The 15,615-nt window shown below is 38.0% G+C and overlaps 1 protein-coding gene across 1 annotated transcript in view; it reads right to left on the minus strand.

The window, feature by feature from the left end:
- The window catches only part of dnah7 (dynein, axonemal, heavy chain 7), an 80,137-nt gene that overhangs the window by 53,678 nt on the left and 10,844 nt on the right, over window positions 1-15,615 (minus strand). Inside the window, exons 17-24 of the mRNA XM_040148784.1 lie at window positions 14,262-14,402; window positions 13,789-14,156; window positions 12,165-12,351; window positions 4,872-5,065; window positions 2,314-2,512; window positions 1,992-2,132; window positions 457-669; window positions 204-313 (exon numbers count right to left, since the gene is read on the minus strand). Of these exons, the coding sequence (XP_040004718.1) occupies window positions 204-313; window positions 457-669; window positions 1,992-2,132; window positions 2,314-2,512; window positions 4,872-5,065; window positions 12,165-12,351; window positions 13,789-14,156; window positions 14,262-14,402 (1,553 nt within the window). The remainder of the gene's footprint in view (window positions 1-203; window positions 314-456; window positions 670-1,991; window positions 2,133-2,313; window positions 2,513-4,871; window positions 5,066-12,164; window positions 12,352-13,788; window positions 14,157-14,261; window positions 14,403-15,615) is intronic.

Here is a 15,615-nt window from a genome sequence, read left to right on the forward strand (position 1 = left end):
AGATTGAAGGAAGAGTTTATTTAGATAGAGTAACAAAGTAGGTGATTCATAATTGGTGTAGCTGGAGATATGAAGCTATCTCCAGCTTTGGCTTTGTGGAGTCATTTCACAGACAAGCTTTTAAACTGCAGGAATTTTCAACAAATAAACTTTAGAAAAAAGCAGACAGAGAACTGTTGAGGGTGGTTGTGTAGTAGCTTTACCGGTAGCAGCGGTCAGTGAGAGGGGTTATAACCAGACGTGGTGTGTTGCCGAGGTACTCATAACCATAAGGCATACCAGCATTGATCATCTTGGTCTGTAGTTGGTTTTCCTGCACAAGGTGTGACACCGAATTCATAGGTCAATCACTCAGTACTTATTATTAATGGCAATCAATTAATCATCTTTAGGGATCACTTTGGCCCTAATGCCTCCCTAAAGACTTGCACCAAATCACCTAACCCTTCCACCTACCACCCAGTAGTAGCGTAGTTGGCTAAGCCACTCAAAGTCATTCTCGTCACTTATTCCCTTCTGCACCAGTGCAGCCAGCACATCCCTGGCATGGACGTCCAGCACAACAAGGGCACCAAGGGTCACACGGTTTTGCTTGGACAGCTTGCCACGTACAAGTGCCACAATGTCATCAATCTGTCTATTGTTCTTCTCCAGGTAGGCATCTAGGGCCTGAGGGAGAGAGGTATCGTTAAACAGAAGGCAGAGCATGCTGGAGTTTATCAAGACAAAGACAGGATGCTATCAAGACCCCATCTATAGACTGAAAGTCACAAGTTTGATCCCTGCAACAACTAATGTTGTCCATCACTGTCAAGATGGCCATGACAAAGATACCATACTTTTCCTTCTTTTGTAAGTCCTATTGCTGGCTGGATATGATCTTCACCCTATGAAGTGAAAAAAAATCTTGTGTCTTGAGGTATATTAAAAGAAATATATAACCTTGTGGGGCTTTGCTGTCCACCTTTATAAAACAGCATTATACCACATCTGGTTGTGGCAGCAGACCCCTGCGGCTATATCAACTAAATTAGACATATCAGCACATAAACTATAGTTGCTCTTCATTTAATGTGACAGATCTACTTCAGTTTGTAATTCTCATTCACACCAGCTGTTCAATATATATTACCAATTTCTATATGTTTAAAGCCAAGTGCTGTGAAATACTGAAGATGATAGCTTGGAGACAGTGCCACCAGCTAAGTCATTACACTACATAACAAATTCATTGAGAGGTAATCTGTTTGTCATCTGTTTATCCAAGAATAATCAGATTTTGTTGACCTCATTTTGCGAACGTTTTAAACCTTTTGTTTAGACTGTTTCTCATGCTCTGTCATAGATTGTATACTGCACAGTTTACGTTTTTCATGTTTACAATTTTGATACAGGCCTCACATCAGGGTATGCTGTAGATGATGCATTTCTTATATCAGTTGTTACCATGGTTACAGCTTTGATACAGACATCATGGAACTTCAGAGCATACTGTAGATGATGTGTTTCAGCAAAACATTATGTCCTGCTTGTTTTTTAACATAATAAAGTATGTGGGTTAAGTTTATCTATAAAAATATTAAGTCTGTATTTCACAATAAAAAGATATTTAACCCTGATTTGAATGACTTCAACCAAAATTTAGAAATAGTGTTTGCAGCAAATGGTTAGATGGTTAGAAGAGTCTTTGAAGTATCTTGAAATAACTTCAAAACAGCAATAGGTATTGTTAAAGGATCATCTGGTTTTCTCAAAGACAGTCAGGGATTTATATTTCACAAAAAAGACGCTGAACTCTGTGACTCAAATGAAATGACAATACTGTCCACGAGAGGTGCAAACTGGGGCTTGCTGGAAGTGATTTTCTGTATGAAAGATCCCAGGGAATATAAAGTGCCTCATGCTATGAAAAAGGGCCTACCTCAACAGTATATACAGTATATAAACTGTAAATGTCATGCATGTAAAAAATAAAATAATGAGCTGATCACCATCTGTCCTGAACTGATAGCTTCATGAATGTCCTTCGTCCAGTAGACCTGTGAGACACACAGCACAGTCTGGCCTGGCCAAGCACGCACCCAGTTGATCCTCAACTCATTGGGGTACGCCTGGATTGCCTCGCCAATTACCTACAATGGAGGGACAGAGGCTTAACTCCCAGGTTTCTGTATCATGGAGGATATTAGAAAGGATATAGGGAGAAGCCTTGAATGTGCAGGCTCAACTTTGGTTGCATGTACTTGTTTGGTTGCATTTAATCAGTGAAGCTAAAAAAACAGCACCAAAGTGCAATAATAGTCCACACAACACCTTATGCAGCGAGGCAATCATGCCATTCTCTAGCTCCAGAAGCCACTTCTCCACCTGGCCCCTGGCTTTGGAGGTGGAAATGATATCCAGCAGCTGCACCACTTCACCCTCACTGCTCTTCATGTGAGTGATGTCCAGCACGTCAGTGAACACCACACTAGCGATGCCTTCAAAGCATTTCTTCAAATGGGGCTGCACCCTGCAGGAGAGGAAGGAAAGAAAATGGAATCACTTTGGTATTGTCTAATGTGTATAGTATATTTGATGATGATGTAATGTTCGAAGTATTAAGTGACATCTTGTGGACATCCGTAACACAACTGTAACACAGATCTATTTTAATGTAAACCAAGACAGCTATCTGCACTAGCCACATAACTGCCCAAGCTTATGTCCAGTTTATGCTCTGTTTTCACTGTGCAGCTACCTAGAAAATTATCACAAATTGTCAGTATGTGTGGATCAATATCACCCAGAAAAATTTCTATGCTGCTACAGTATGTACTTAAGGCCCCTATGTGTAGAAAATGAAAATTTCTGTTTTGAGTGAGTCCTACAGTTTCTACCAATAACAATTCTTAACAGCGGGTTTTACTCTGTAAAGGTGGCCCTAGATTGAGGGTGGTTTATTAGTCCACATTTATACTGAGTGTGCATGCTGTTTTGTCACAGGTAAGGATTTTAACATTTGCATTTATTATATAAAAAAATATTAATGCACCCAGTTTGAGCTTCTGTGAAATTTCAAAAATAAAAGACAGCAGACACGAAGCATGAAAATAGCATTAGAAGAAGAACTGTGTCACAAGGCTTTAACACATTTTTACTGTTCCTGTCCCCAGTCTTCCTTTTTGTAAATAAGGTTCCAAGTTGTACAATAATTACCCTTGAACATAGCTGCATTCCCATTTTAACACCAGCTGCTAGTTTTCATCCACTAGAGGTTAGGTTTAGTCAGATAACTACAGCACTGGCAAATCTTTGTTGAGATGTTGATGACTGCCATGGTTATATTTCAGTAGTTTACAATTCAAAAAGAAGAAAAAAGCTAGTAAATTGACCTTGAGTTAAGATTATCTTGGCAACAGCTCTCCAGTCTCTGTTGATGTATTGAATATACTATTAATCCTGGCACCAGAGAAGCATTACGTGGACACAGTGGATATGTTCAGATCAAGCTCAGTACTAATTCAAAGACTACACTTCTTTATACTCCCACAGATATCTACTCAGCAAGGACACTAAGACATTCTTCTATCGTCACCATCTGCTAGCCAGAGCCAGTTTTCCCCATACACTTCGGGAATTGTTATATAATCCAACTGCACGCCCAAAACCTCCAGCAGATGATTCTCACACACCAATTTTTTTTTTTTTTGTTTGCGTTCACACCATCTCTTGTGACTTTTGTCATTCCCAATCCTTCTCAAATCCCAACCTTTTACTGGGGCTAAGTAATATAACAGCAACTTAAATGCAATGTATTCTCAGATTGCTATAATTGTTATTAACTTTTCTTGATTGTCACACAGTAAAGAGTCTTTCCTCTTTTCATCTCAATGTTACTGTTGCAGCACTTTGTAAGCAAATCATATCATACACATATCGCCTCAGTTTGCAAAAAAACATTCTGGGAAAATAGGAATTCAGAACAAGTCTTCCCATGCTGAAACATTAAAAATTTGGTATTTGGTTAAAAATGGGTACTTCCCTTTTTCTATATGCCTAAAATAAAAGCAAGCCATTTTGTCAGTCTAGCAATGCATTCAGTGACCAGTAACCACATTATTCCCCTCTTACCCCAACATTACACTGCCCACCACAACTGACCCAAAAACAACCAGCCCACCCTCTACTGCAGTTATCCAGTCTTTACAGAAGAGCTGATGATTGTGTGCGCCTGTACTGATGTGATGGGGATTCCAAGCAGAATGGATACAAAAGGAGAAATAGAAAGCAGGAAGACAGTAAGAGGCTGGAACATATTTTGTCTGGGTTCACACTCATTATTAACCAAACACGTTGGGTGAAATGGGACAAGGGTTGGGTATCAGTGAGGACTCGGCTTTTGGGGAAACACTGTGGAGGTAAAGTAGGCGTTGTATGCAGAAAAAGAAAAAGAGCTGTTCCAGTTAAATTCCTATTGTTGGCTGAATATTTCTTAGCACTAACATCAGTTTCTCAAAAGCCACAACTCTCTTAAATTGTGTTCTACTTCATTTTCTAGATTTGCTCCTTTCACATGCTGAATCTCTGTTATGAGTCTTTCACCATTTTCTTCACTACATATTGTGGTACAGAAGCTGATTGTCTACACACATTACACAGACTAGTTCTGGCTAGATGTTGAGTGACCTGAAAATATTATTCAATCCGTCATTTAAAACTCTCTCAGAGTGGGCTACAAGTGGGCTCAAGATTTTTTTGGGGGGCTAACCACGGTGCTGCTCATCATGACCACTACACACAACAACTGATGTTACTAATTGTAATCAACGACAATGAATACCATAATAAAAAATATCATAATGATTGTGGGCAAAATTATGCCTGTATACCTTGTGGGGTCTTTGGTCTCAGAGAGGATTTCCAGCAGCTCCTCATTAGACAGGAAGAAGAACCGAGGAAAATAGAGACGCTTCTTCTCCAGGTAATTATTAAGACCTTTGAGGATCATCTCCAGAAGGTCATTGGACTTTTTTAGCCTCTCCAGCATCTTTTCAATGGCTATCACTGCCAACACATGCTTGTCCTACCACAGACAGGAGAATAGTGTTTAAAGCAAATAATCACTTTGGTCAAATACTTTTACTTTACTTCAACAATCGTTTCTGAGGTCAAAAATGAACATGAGTCATTTTATTGTCACCACCAACTCTTAACAACACATTCAAAACACATAAATGGGCATGTTTGACTTTTGTCAATTTCAGGTCCATGCAGACTCATTTTAAGTTTCTAGTTACAGGTCTCTAGTTTAAAGGTAGTGAACTGGCACTAACAGCTGATAACTACCCACTGCATGAGTTTTCTCTGAGTTTCTCACACGTGCAAATGAAATATCTATTTCCTTGGGCTCTTTGGACTGTAAATCTTTAACCAATGGAGCACCCAAGGCCAATATCTCTGCAAAAAAAGCAGCAATTGTATCAGATCCGTTCCCCAGCTAGGCACTTTTGTAACATGATCACTGCTTTTATGACAACTGATGCACAGTATGTGAAATGACACAGTGCTCCGCATTGCAGGTGATGTGTGTTGCATTTAAGCGTCTGTTGCAATTAAACACAAATTTTAGTTTCAAGATATAAATAAAATTTAAAATATACTGTACATTTTTAGTTTATTAAGGAAACATATGACAGGTAGATGGTTTGCTGTGCTCATATTTTTCAAGCAGAGCAGTGTTGTCACTGCTGCCTTGAAGGTAACATTAAAAAACTACAATATCTTCCTTTAGCAACATCCACTCTGCGTTTCACAGTGAGGCCCACTTGTCACACAGCGCCCTAGAAAAATGTGTGATGGGACAGTAATAGAGATTTCACCTGAGGCCTGTCTAGCACCTGTGAAATATTTCAGCTCTGATATCATCTCATCTGTACACTAATTCAATATCCTCTGGAACTGTCAGCCCCAGGAAGCGCCTAAATAAAAATTCTATCTAATCTTCAAGGCTGGAAAGTGAATGCCTGAACTTGGTCATATGAAAACGTTGGTGATCTGAAATGAAGCACACAGCCTGATATCCTCTGAATTGAATGGAAAAAAACAGACTGCAGGGACCAAAATGCAGAGCTACTGTGGAGTAACATAAGAACATGCCTTTCTTATTTCTGTCTTTTATTACTGACAACTCTTAAAAGGAATAAAGAGCAGAGGTGTCGAAGAAGGAAAACAATCTATGCTCTGTTGCTCTGAAGCTTTTTCATCATCATTAACCCACCCTTACAATAAACTTACAAGTTATATATGATTTAACCCTGCAAGAAACAACAGCCCTTTTTTGAAGAACGTAGCACTTGTCAACATGATTTCTAGCTTTTACCCAGGGACAAAGTATGAAATGTAAAGGGAAACAGCTGATATAGTTGAATATGCAGCCTACAAAAATACTGATGTACTTTCATCTTTGTTTGATGAATAATCAATTTGCCTTGAGTCTGTTTTTGCTTTGTATCTATAGGCAACTGGATGTCCAAGAGTTTTCACATCTCCTAACAACATGCAACATGTAATGTTCAGACAAAACCATCTACAGTACATATCAGTATGTCTTTACAAATATGTATAGCTGTAAAAAAAAAAAAAAAAAAAAAAAATTGATCTTCAATGTTGGGCAGTGTGTCTAATGAAAAGAATTTTACAGTTATGGATGCTCTGGAAAAATCTATGATGAATGTCATACAAAAAGCAGTGACAAAGAGGATAAACAGTATCGCATTGCTTTGACTTGGTACGGCTTCTGCTTTGTAACAGGGTCATTGTCCATTAAAAAGCAGGCACAGCCACTGACACTTCTCAAGTTCTGGACTTTTTTCACTCTGGGCTAAGCATATAAGTAATACAAAAGTAGTATGAATTAAAACCATGTTAGATTGTTTTCTATGAGATAGTAGTCAGAAAAAGAGACTTAAAATTCAGTAACTGACACTCACTTTAAAGGCTAAATCAAATGAACAAGGTCATTAGCCAAGCCAAAGGATTAGATACCCAAACAAAAAGCCGGATTTGATTGTGTTTCAATGGGCCATAAAGTCACACTGGTTAAGGATGTCTGACAGAAGAACTTTGATTCCAGCTTTTCATAGATTTTTTTCCATAGATTTCATCAGACTTGTGATGTCATCATATTCTTTAAGAAGACAATGTAATAAGAGGGTTATTTTTTATTCAGTCTGCCAGCAGGGAGCTATTTTGTAAGTACACTAAAGGGATACCAATGATCTAATGCATGTATCATGTGTGATCGTGTAGTTTTTATGCGGATACAGATGGCTTCAGTGAAGGATACAAACTCTCCACAGCAATCTGCGGGGGGAAAAAAAAATAATCTGAATAAAATATTTTTCTTTGCTCTCAACCACACACCCACAACATAGAATGTCTTGTGTGTTCCAGGCAAATTCTGCAGACTATTATATCTTCAAAAAAGTGAGTGTAATAATCAATGAGGTATATTTTACTGACTATTATTATGTTATCATCGGGTGAATCCATGAGTATACTGGTAAAGAATATCAGTCATCTTCTCCAGAGGGTCAATTTTTTCTCCCCTCCTGAGCTCATTAGGGAGGGCAGGGGTGTGGTGTGCTGCATAGTTAAAAGGAGGCATGTTCATTGAAATAAGTCTTTAAAATTGATTTGGCCCTGTTTTATCTGCAAATGTGCATGCAGTAGTAGATAAATGACACATTAAAGCAGACAACAACAAAAAAACAAAAAAAAAGTGGAGGAAAACTAAGTTGAGATTTGATTATAAGGAGCTGGATGATCAGTGGATCTTGAGCAGCTCCCAGTGGTTGGTCTGACAACAACAGCTTGTGCAAAACAGCCTTGTGTGATTTTTGGGTAGGAGAGCCCATAGCCACACTGTTCTGTGGTATTATGGAGTTGAGATGATTCCAATTTTATGCACTACTGACCAGTGCTATGGACGAGATGAAGGAAAGTGTAATTTGTCAGATTTTGATGCAGTATATGCCTATGCAGGGTGGTTTTTTTCCTATTTCTGGCCTACCTGGTATGGTAAATTAGAATCATTAGCTATAAAAAATTGCAAGAAAATGGTTATTTCAGAAGAAGAGCTTAGTGCAAATCATAATTTTACTTTCCACGTTTACACATCTTTAACTATTAGCATATGTAGCCTTCCCCATCATAAGCTGAAAATATTTAAAATGTAGATAAAAGATGCAAAAATGATTATCAATTTTTTTTCTAAAATTATTTAGATAATTAACTGGGGCTGAGAATTAACATTGTTTCATTAATGGCCATACTGTCTGTTCTTAGTGGCGACATTCTGTGTTTACCTTGGGTCAGACTCAGAAAAAAACGTTTGATTCCCTTTCGGAAAGCTGTCGCTGTTTTGTGCGAGTCCCTGTTTCCCCAAATCTCAACAATGCAGGTAACGAGTGCACGACTCATAGAGCCACAATAGCCACATTGATGGGAAGTCCGCCATGTTGAAATAAACTGGAATTATCCTTTAAATTGTAAAGCAACACGTTTTGATTGATTCCTTTCTCAAAGAGACATTAAATTGTTTTTTTTGAGGTTTCAAGAGATTGACAGTAAGCAATTCAGCCAAAGTCAGGCATAGAAAAAAAAGATTAATCAAATCAAGTAAAACCCTTGTGTTTATCACTGTGCATAATTCACCCTCAGGCAATTTTCAAGTTATAGGAAGCAGGTTTTCATACAGTATCAGAATAAATGGTTGGAAATGTCTTTTTATGAATTTGTAACTGTTGTGTCCAAATGACCACTGGGGATCCTTTCAGAGAAAAGCAACCTACTTTAGATGATGTCACAATTATTAGAAAAAAAAACTTATATTATGTTTACTACAAGCAACTCTTGTGCCCACTGCTGAGTCAGATGGCAAAGGTAAGGTCAATGAGCATACCACTATACCTATATCTACAAGGGACTGTTTTAATAGAGTCCCAAATATGTTTCAGGACATTCTCAGGATGGCGGAAGGTAGTTTTGGGTCTCAGTTTCGTTAATGTTAACATGTTGTGCAGCTAATTGTGCTGACATGTCCCCCTTAACACTAAAAAACTGAGGTCAGCTAAATAGTGGTGTATGTTATGACAAGTATGTAGTTTTTCTAGTAGAGTAGTCACTTACCAGTGAGTTCAGGATCCTATTAATGGCTTATAGTATTTTGGTAAATGACGGCACCAAGGAATTTAACATTTGTGCCAGAGTTATTGTGTAGAAAACAGCAGGTTTCGGTGTTTTGACACACCAAGAGGGAGGGCAGCAGGTTACAATTTACCTTGAAGAATTAGCAAACTGTTTTCAATATGCATTACAAGGGTTTTTCATGGAGACTATTAAAAGAAAAATGGACTTCCCCTCCAACCAATAGGAGTTGCTAGTGTGGCGACAGGGATGGGAACCCTTGTATACTGCAATTACCTGTACTTCTGATCAGTGTTTTGAAACAGTAAGCAGTAGTTAGAAGTAAAACAGATGCCTGCTTATTAATTTGGAAAAATGACTGTCTTCAGTGTCCTGAAACTACTTAATTGCCTTACTGAGGAAGAAAATGCCAACATCAAATTGCTTATTTACTTTCTGATTAAATTCAAACAGAGGATTACAATAAAAATCATTGTTGACTGTCTAAGTCTATTAAAGTACCTAAGCAGCTGCGTGGAGGCTAACCAGTTTAACAAAATACAAATACTCAGCAGTAACATTATACACATAAGCAGTATCTCTTGTGACAAAGCTATTTTTGTAATTCTTAATTATTCAAGTGCACATCAATTTTAACTACACTACATGTACTATAAATTTGTTCTTAGTATATTAACACAACAAAATAACACAAAAGGACCCATGTCTGAAAAAGGGACCCCAGTACTAGTATTTTGAATGTTGTTTGGTCTTTCTATCTTAAATGATTTTGATTAAATAAAATAAATATTTATTGAAAAAAAAAAAAAAAAATCATCCATTAAATTATTCAGCATGTAGTCCCTCTTTAGTTTCTGCAGGTTTAACTGTATCTTTACATGAAAATTTCTGAAAAGTCTAATATTGGCATAATGTATGGGAATGATTTCCCAGCGTACATAGAGTATATGGACACTGAGTTAACTTCACTGAATTTAACAAAAGCTTTGGAAGGCTGAGAAACAGGGCTATATTTTCCTGGAACTAGGTGAACACAAATGCAATTGTAAAACATACTGTACCATTATTTGTGCCAACATGCTCCATAACTGTGCACACAACTCACATTAGACTAGACAGTCTGCATGCACATCCCTGTGTGTAGGCTCCCTGTCCCTTGTTGACCTCATTTTCTCTGTGGCTCAGTACAGCCCTGCCCCTTCCAGACAAAATCCATAATTTCTATTTGATGGTGCAGTCAGCCTGGGCTTTCTGGAGGACACTGCCTGAAATTGATGTGTCTCATTTCAGGTCTACTGAGGACGCCAATTACCCTTTGGAAACTCTTTGAAGAGGCTGGTGCAACACTCACTTTCTATCCTTGTTCTGTTGTTTTTGACTTGCTCTCTATCCGTTTCCTACTGATTCCCTTCTCTCTCTGCACTGTCTTGCGCTATCTAGCTCTGTCTAAATACTCTTTTCTGCCTGTACTATATATTTCTGTGCCTCTCGTCTTACTCCGTAGTCAACTCACCCTTTGCTGTAACTCTAACTGTTGTGAATGTTTATAAGTTTGTTTGTTTGCTCAACCTGATCAGGTTAATGCTGACCAGGTGGAGCTGTGTAATGATTTTGGTCTGATTATAGTAGACAGCCATATATTCTTATGAGAACACTGCCTGGTAATACAGTATACAGTAATACAGGTCTGAGCTGTGTATGTCATACTTGAATTCAGATGTGTCTTTGCAGTTCAAGCCACTGGACTCCTGACTGTGTTACAAGATAAGAAAAAAATAGACAGAAAGAAAAGAGATTTTTTCTCATATTTACCTCACTTGCCGCCTCTGAACATTAAAACCAGCTTTCTGCTGACAAAACCAGCAAACCTTCATGATTTGCAACATGTCACTATTTCCAACTACTGGTTCTGTTTTCTTGTTTTTTGTTTTCTTCATCACTGAATGTGTGGTGCAGTTACAGGGGATCATTATCACTCCAAGTAAATAAAAATTATTAAAACACAAAATCCATTCTGTAGGAAACTGCTCTGTACGGTCAATACATCAATTGCGCATGCATTGCTGTTCAACCAAGATTTAACTGGCTGACACTTTGCTTTTCCTTTTTTTCTTGATAAGTCTCTGTGTGCTCCTCTAACTATCCATTCTGTTACTGTTAAAACAATTTAGATTTAGTTTGTGATAAAAACTATTTTAAAAATCATGTACTACCTAAATATTTAGATTCAGATCTTATAGTGTGTGTTTATTTACTTAGCATATTCATTTTCCTCAAGAGTGACAACTCTTGTATGAAATGTTAAGGACATGTAGAGAAAATTACAATAGGCATAGGCTTGCACATCGTACAAGCAACCGAGATTTTTTTTGCCTCTGACCATTAACTTTCACTTAACTAACATTTTTCAGCGGACCAGTAATGGCACTACCTGTTGCACTCTATCAGATGATTCCTGGAACCAAAATTCAGCTAATAGGAGAAGGCCACTTCAGTTCTCTGCTTTCAACAGTAATTGTCTGGCTACACAAAGATTTGGAGAAGGGTTTTTGTTTCTGTAAAATAGATATCAAGATGGGTTATTGTAATATTGCCTTTTAGTCAACCTTTTTAAAACTCTTCAAGTTCAATCTCACAGAATCCACTGAAATGTACTTTATTGTAAACCTACTGCCATTCATGGTCATTTTTGACATATGTGTTTTACATACCATAGTTCCCCGTACAGTTATGGTTTTCTTCCTGTCAGTAATGAAATGCCCTGGAAAACAGATCCTCCAATTCCTCCTTCTGGATAGTGATAGTCAACTGATCCACCCAAAAAAAATGCTCATCTTTTTGCTCATACCTCTGCACAGGGAATCCTTTCTATTAAAGATGGTCTCCCTGATAACTATTGCAACCTGCTGTAATGATAAAATCTTAACCAAAAAAAAGTCAAACACAACAAAACAAAGTGAAATCAAACAACTTACCAGATAAACTTGTTTCATGGTCTCCCTCCAGGTTTTGTCAACAGTTGTGAAACGACGTCCCTCTTCAGGCATCTGAGTCATGATGTCTGGGGAGCTGAATATGGGCTCAAGATAAAGCCAAGTGGACTGCACCTTTAACCATTCATCCAGTATCTCTTGAAGGAGCAGCAACTTTTCCTCCCATTCCCTGAAAGAGAAAATGACAACACATGGCTAGGAATGCAAATCATAATTATCATATCACTTAACATACATATCTGCTATTTTTACCATATCAAGAAGTTTTAAAAATTCAAGTTAGTGATTAGCTACTGAAAAAAAACAACCTTAAAAATCTTTCGATTTACCAAAATCATTCTCCCTTTTTTGAGGAAGAACAAGAACCCTCTAATTACTGCCACTTCACAGAGGTTAAAGGTGTTTTGGAACCCTAGATGTATATTTGTATTTTGCATTTAATGCCAGATATCCTCTGCTATATAGTTAGTCCAAGCAGCTCAAAAAGAAACATTGGATTGGCTCAAGAAGCACCTTGCACAGAATAGTGGAGAACTGATTCCTTTATCCTCACTCTGGTAACATCCTCTCCCACCGACCAGGCTAGATAATGGCATTATATGTGATATTACAAAAAAAGTTCATCAAAAACTTAGCATTACAGTAACTGCTTTAGCATCCTGCCAAAGAATGCACCATACATTTTCTAAAGCTGCAGGGAATCCTGTGTCTGTGCCCTCAAACTGTGCCTGGCAGCAACAAAATATTGCAACAATCTCACAAATTATGGAGAAGGAGGAATTTTTATTATTTGCTGAAGTCAGACGGAGATAAAAAAAAAAAAAAGTGAAAAGTAATGAATGAATTATACAGTATGCTCAATTGAAACAATGATTTTCAAAGTTTCACAGAGAATATTTTAAGTACAATTCCGAGACAAACAATTCGGGTATTCAGAAAGTGGTTTTGCTAATACACTGTTCTATGAATTTAAATACTCCAGCTCAGACACCATGGGAGAAAGACTGTCACTCACCTCTACAGAGTGGGACAGAATATTGAAGGACTCTAGCAATATCTAAATCAGAAAGATTCAGATTTATCCCATGAAAAACTTTAACATAGACCTTTAATTACTGCCTCCAAACTTTAAAAAGAAAAAAAACATTTAAGGTCCTCTGATCTAGCATGCCATGGTTGTGGTTAAGTTACTTATATCCACATGCTGTGGCATTTGTCCCGTGGTCAGTCTGTACGTTTGAACAGAAATGATTAAATCACTATTAGCTTCAGTGAATATAACTCTCTCTCTCTCTGTTTGCTACAGTTTGCACTGTTTGTTAGCTACTTGTACAGGGATGCAGTTACTGTAAAAAAAAAAAAAAAAAAAAATTGTCAATTTTGGCTTAGAGGTTAGGGTGGTGAGACACAGATGTCTTACATTGGCTACATAATTTCTGTGTAGCCCGGTAACAAGCAATGCATAGACTGGTAAGGTCTATGTATTTATTGTAGCTCAACACTGAGTTTATAGAACTTTTCTGCAATGCACTTAGTTCATAACATTAGTGAATTGCTTTTCCAAGCAAGCTCAGCAAATGATCTTCGAGCAATTCTTATTTCTTACCGTATCTCCACCTCGAAAGGTTTAATGAAGGGTGAGCCCCTCATAGTTTGTGTCTTCACAATATGATCATCCAACAGCATCTGGACTTCATCCACAGATGATAGGATGGAGGTGCCCGTCTCTCGGTAGGGCAGGAGGCTAAACTCCATGTCACTCCACTCACTGGCCATTTTCTCCATGGCCTTTTCCAGGGAGTACTCCTTGCTTGCCGCCTGACTGATGCCTTCAAAGCTGCTCAGGTGCTGTTCCAGGTGCATGGATAAGAAGTGAGCCATACAAGCCTGGTCATCAGGGGGCTGCAGGGAGATACCAGCCATCTCAGACATGGCATCCCAGTGGCGGTCACGCAGGCCTGGGTTGCACAATACCTATGAAGAAAGCAAGAGAGAGACATTTCACTTTAAACTATGATTTATTAAAATCAAAGTTATTTTGGCTCCTGTGGATCATAAATTATTCTGTTAGGGTCTTACCTGCACCATAGGAATGTGTTCCCTGAAGTCCTCCACCTTAGCCTTCATAGTGGTGGCTATGTTCAGAGCTTTGGGAACTTCAGTGAAGGCTTTCTCCAGCTTGTATAGAGTGCGCCAGTAATTGCCAACATCCCCTTCTACCTACATGGGCAGGGTTGTGTATTACAAAACATTGTAAATAACATTATATTATATATATATATATATATATATACACACACACAAACACACACACATATATATACATACACACATACACGCAAACACATACACACACAAACAAACACACGCACGCACACACACACACACACGCACACACACACACACACACACACACACAGAGTCAGGCAGACTAATGGACAAAAAACAGAAGTCAGTCATATAGATACAACATATCAGGAATGTGGAAAGAGGAAAGCCAGTCTGTCAAATAAAGTAAGACAAGGAGTTGTAAAGTTGTTGCAGGTCCTGTGCTAGGCTGCATAGGATGGCTGCTAACCGGCTCCTATGGTTTTCCAGTTGGTAGCTGTGGCAGCACCAGTTGGTTGACATGGTGTTTTAGCTGGTTGCTGAGGAGGTACCAGGTGGTTGCTAGATTTTTGCTATGGTGTCTTAAATCGTTACTATGGTGTTTAAGGCAGTTACTAGGATAAATGGGGATGGTTGCTATGGTGACTAAGGGCAGGTATTACTATTATTGGTTCTAGCAGAAGTAGCAGTCCTGTTAGAGGCAGGAGCAGTAGAAGTAAAAGAGGTAACATTGGCAGTTAAAGCAGTAGTAATAACTGGATATGAAGTTGATGAAGGAAGTGCATCATCTTCACCTGTCCTCTCCATCCAACCACAGTCAAGTGAAAAAATCTGGGCAACTGAGCTATGAGGCACTTAATATATGGGTCTGTGGGAGAATGATGGGTGACAGAAACAGGAGTTGTATACAGCTATAGTATAAGTGAAGAAGAGTATAAAGACTAGTATCATATGCCTTTTTCATAGTAAGCACGTTAATATGTAAATAATAATATAAAAAGCAGACACAGGTGTAATTAATGACATTGATAATGTTTGTTAAAAAATTGTAAAAATATCCCATATATTCCATAAATATATTCCATAAAATGATAAGCGACTGGCTTCATTAGAACTGAGTCATCATTAATCTTATTGTATCACCTGTGGAGTGCAGATACACACTAGAACTTAACTGTGATGTAATTTTTATTCTCCTGTTTAATCTGTTTTTATTCACTATTAACTGATTTCAATCTTTTATTTAATTTTACGCTTTTTTAAAAATCCTACTCATATGTGTCTCTTTATATCACTTTGTGTTTCTTTTATATCTTGTCTATAT

Source organism: Xiphias gladius, chromosome 16 (assembly GCF_016859285.1).
Source record: "Xiphias gladius isolate SHS-SW01 ecotype Sanya breed wild chromosome 16, ASM1685928v1, whole genome shotgun sequence".
Taxonomy (NCBI): Eukaryota; Metazoa; Chordata; class Actinopteri; order Istiophoriformes; family Xiphiidae; genus Xiphias; species Xiphias gladius.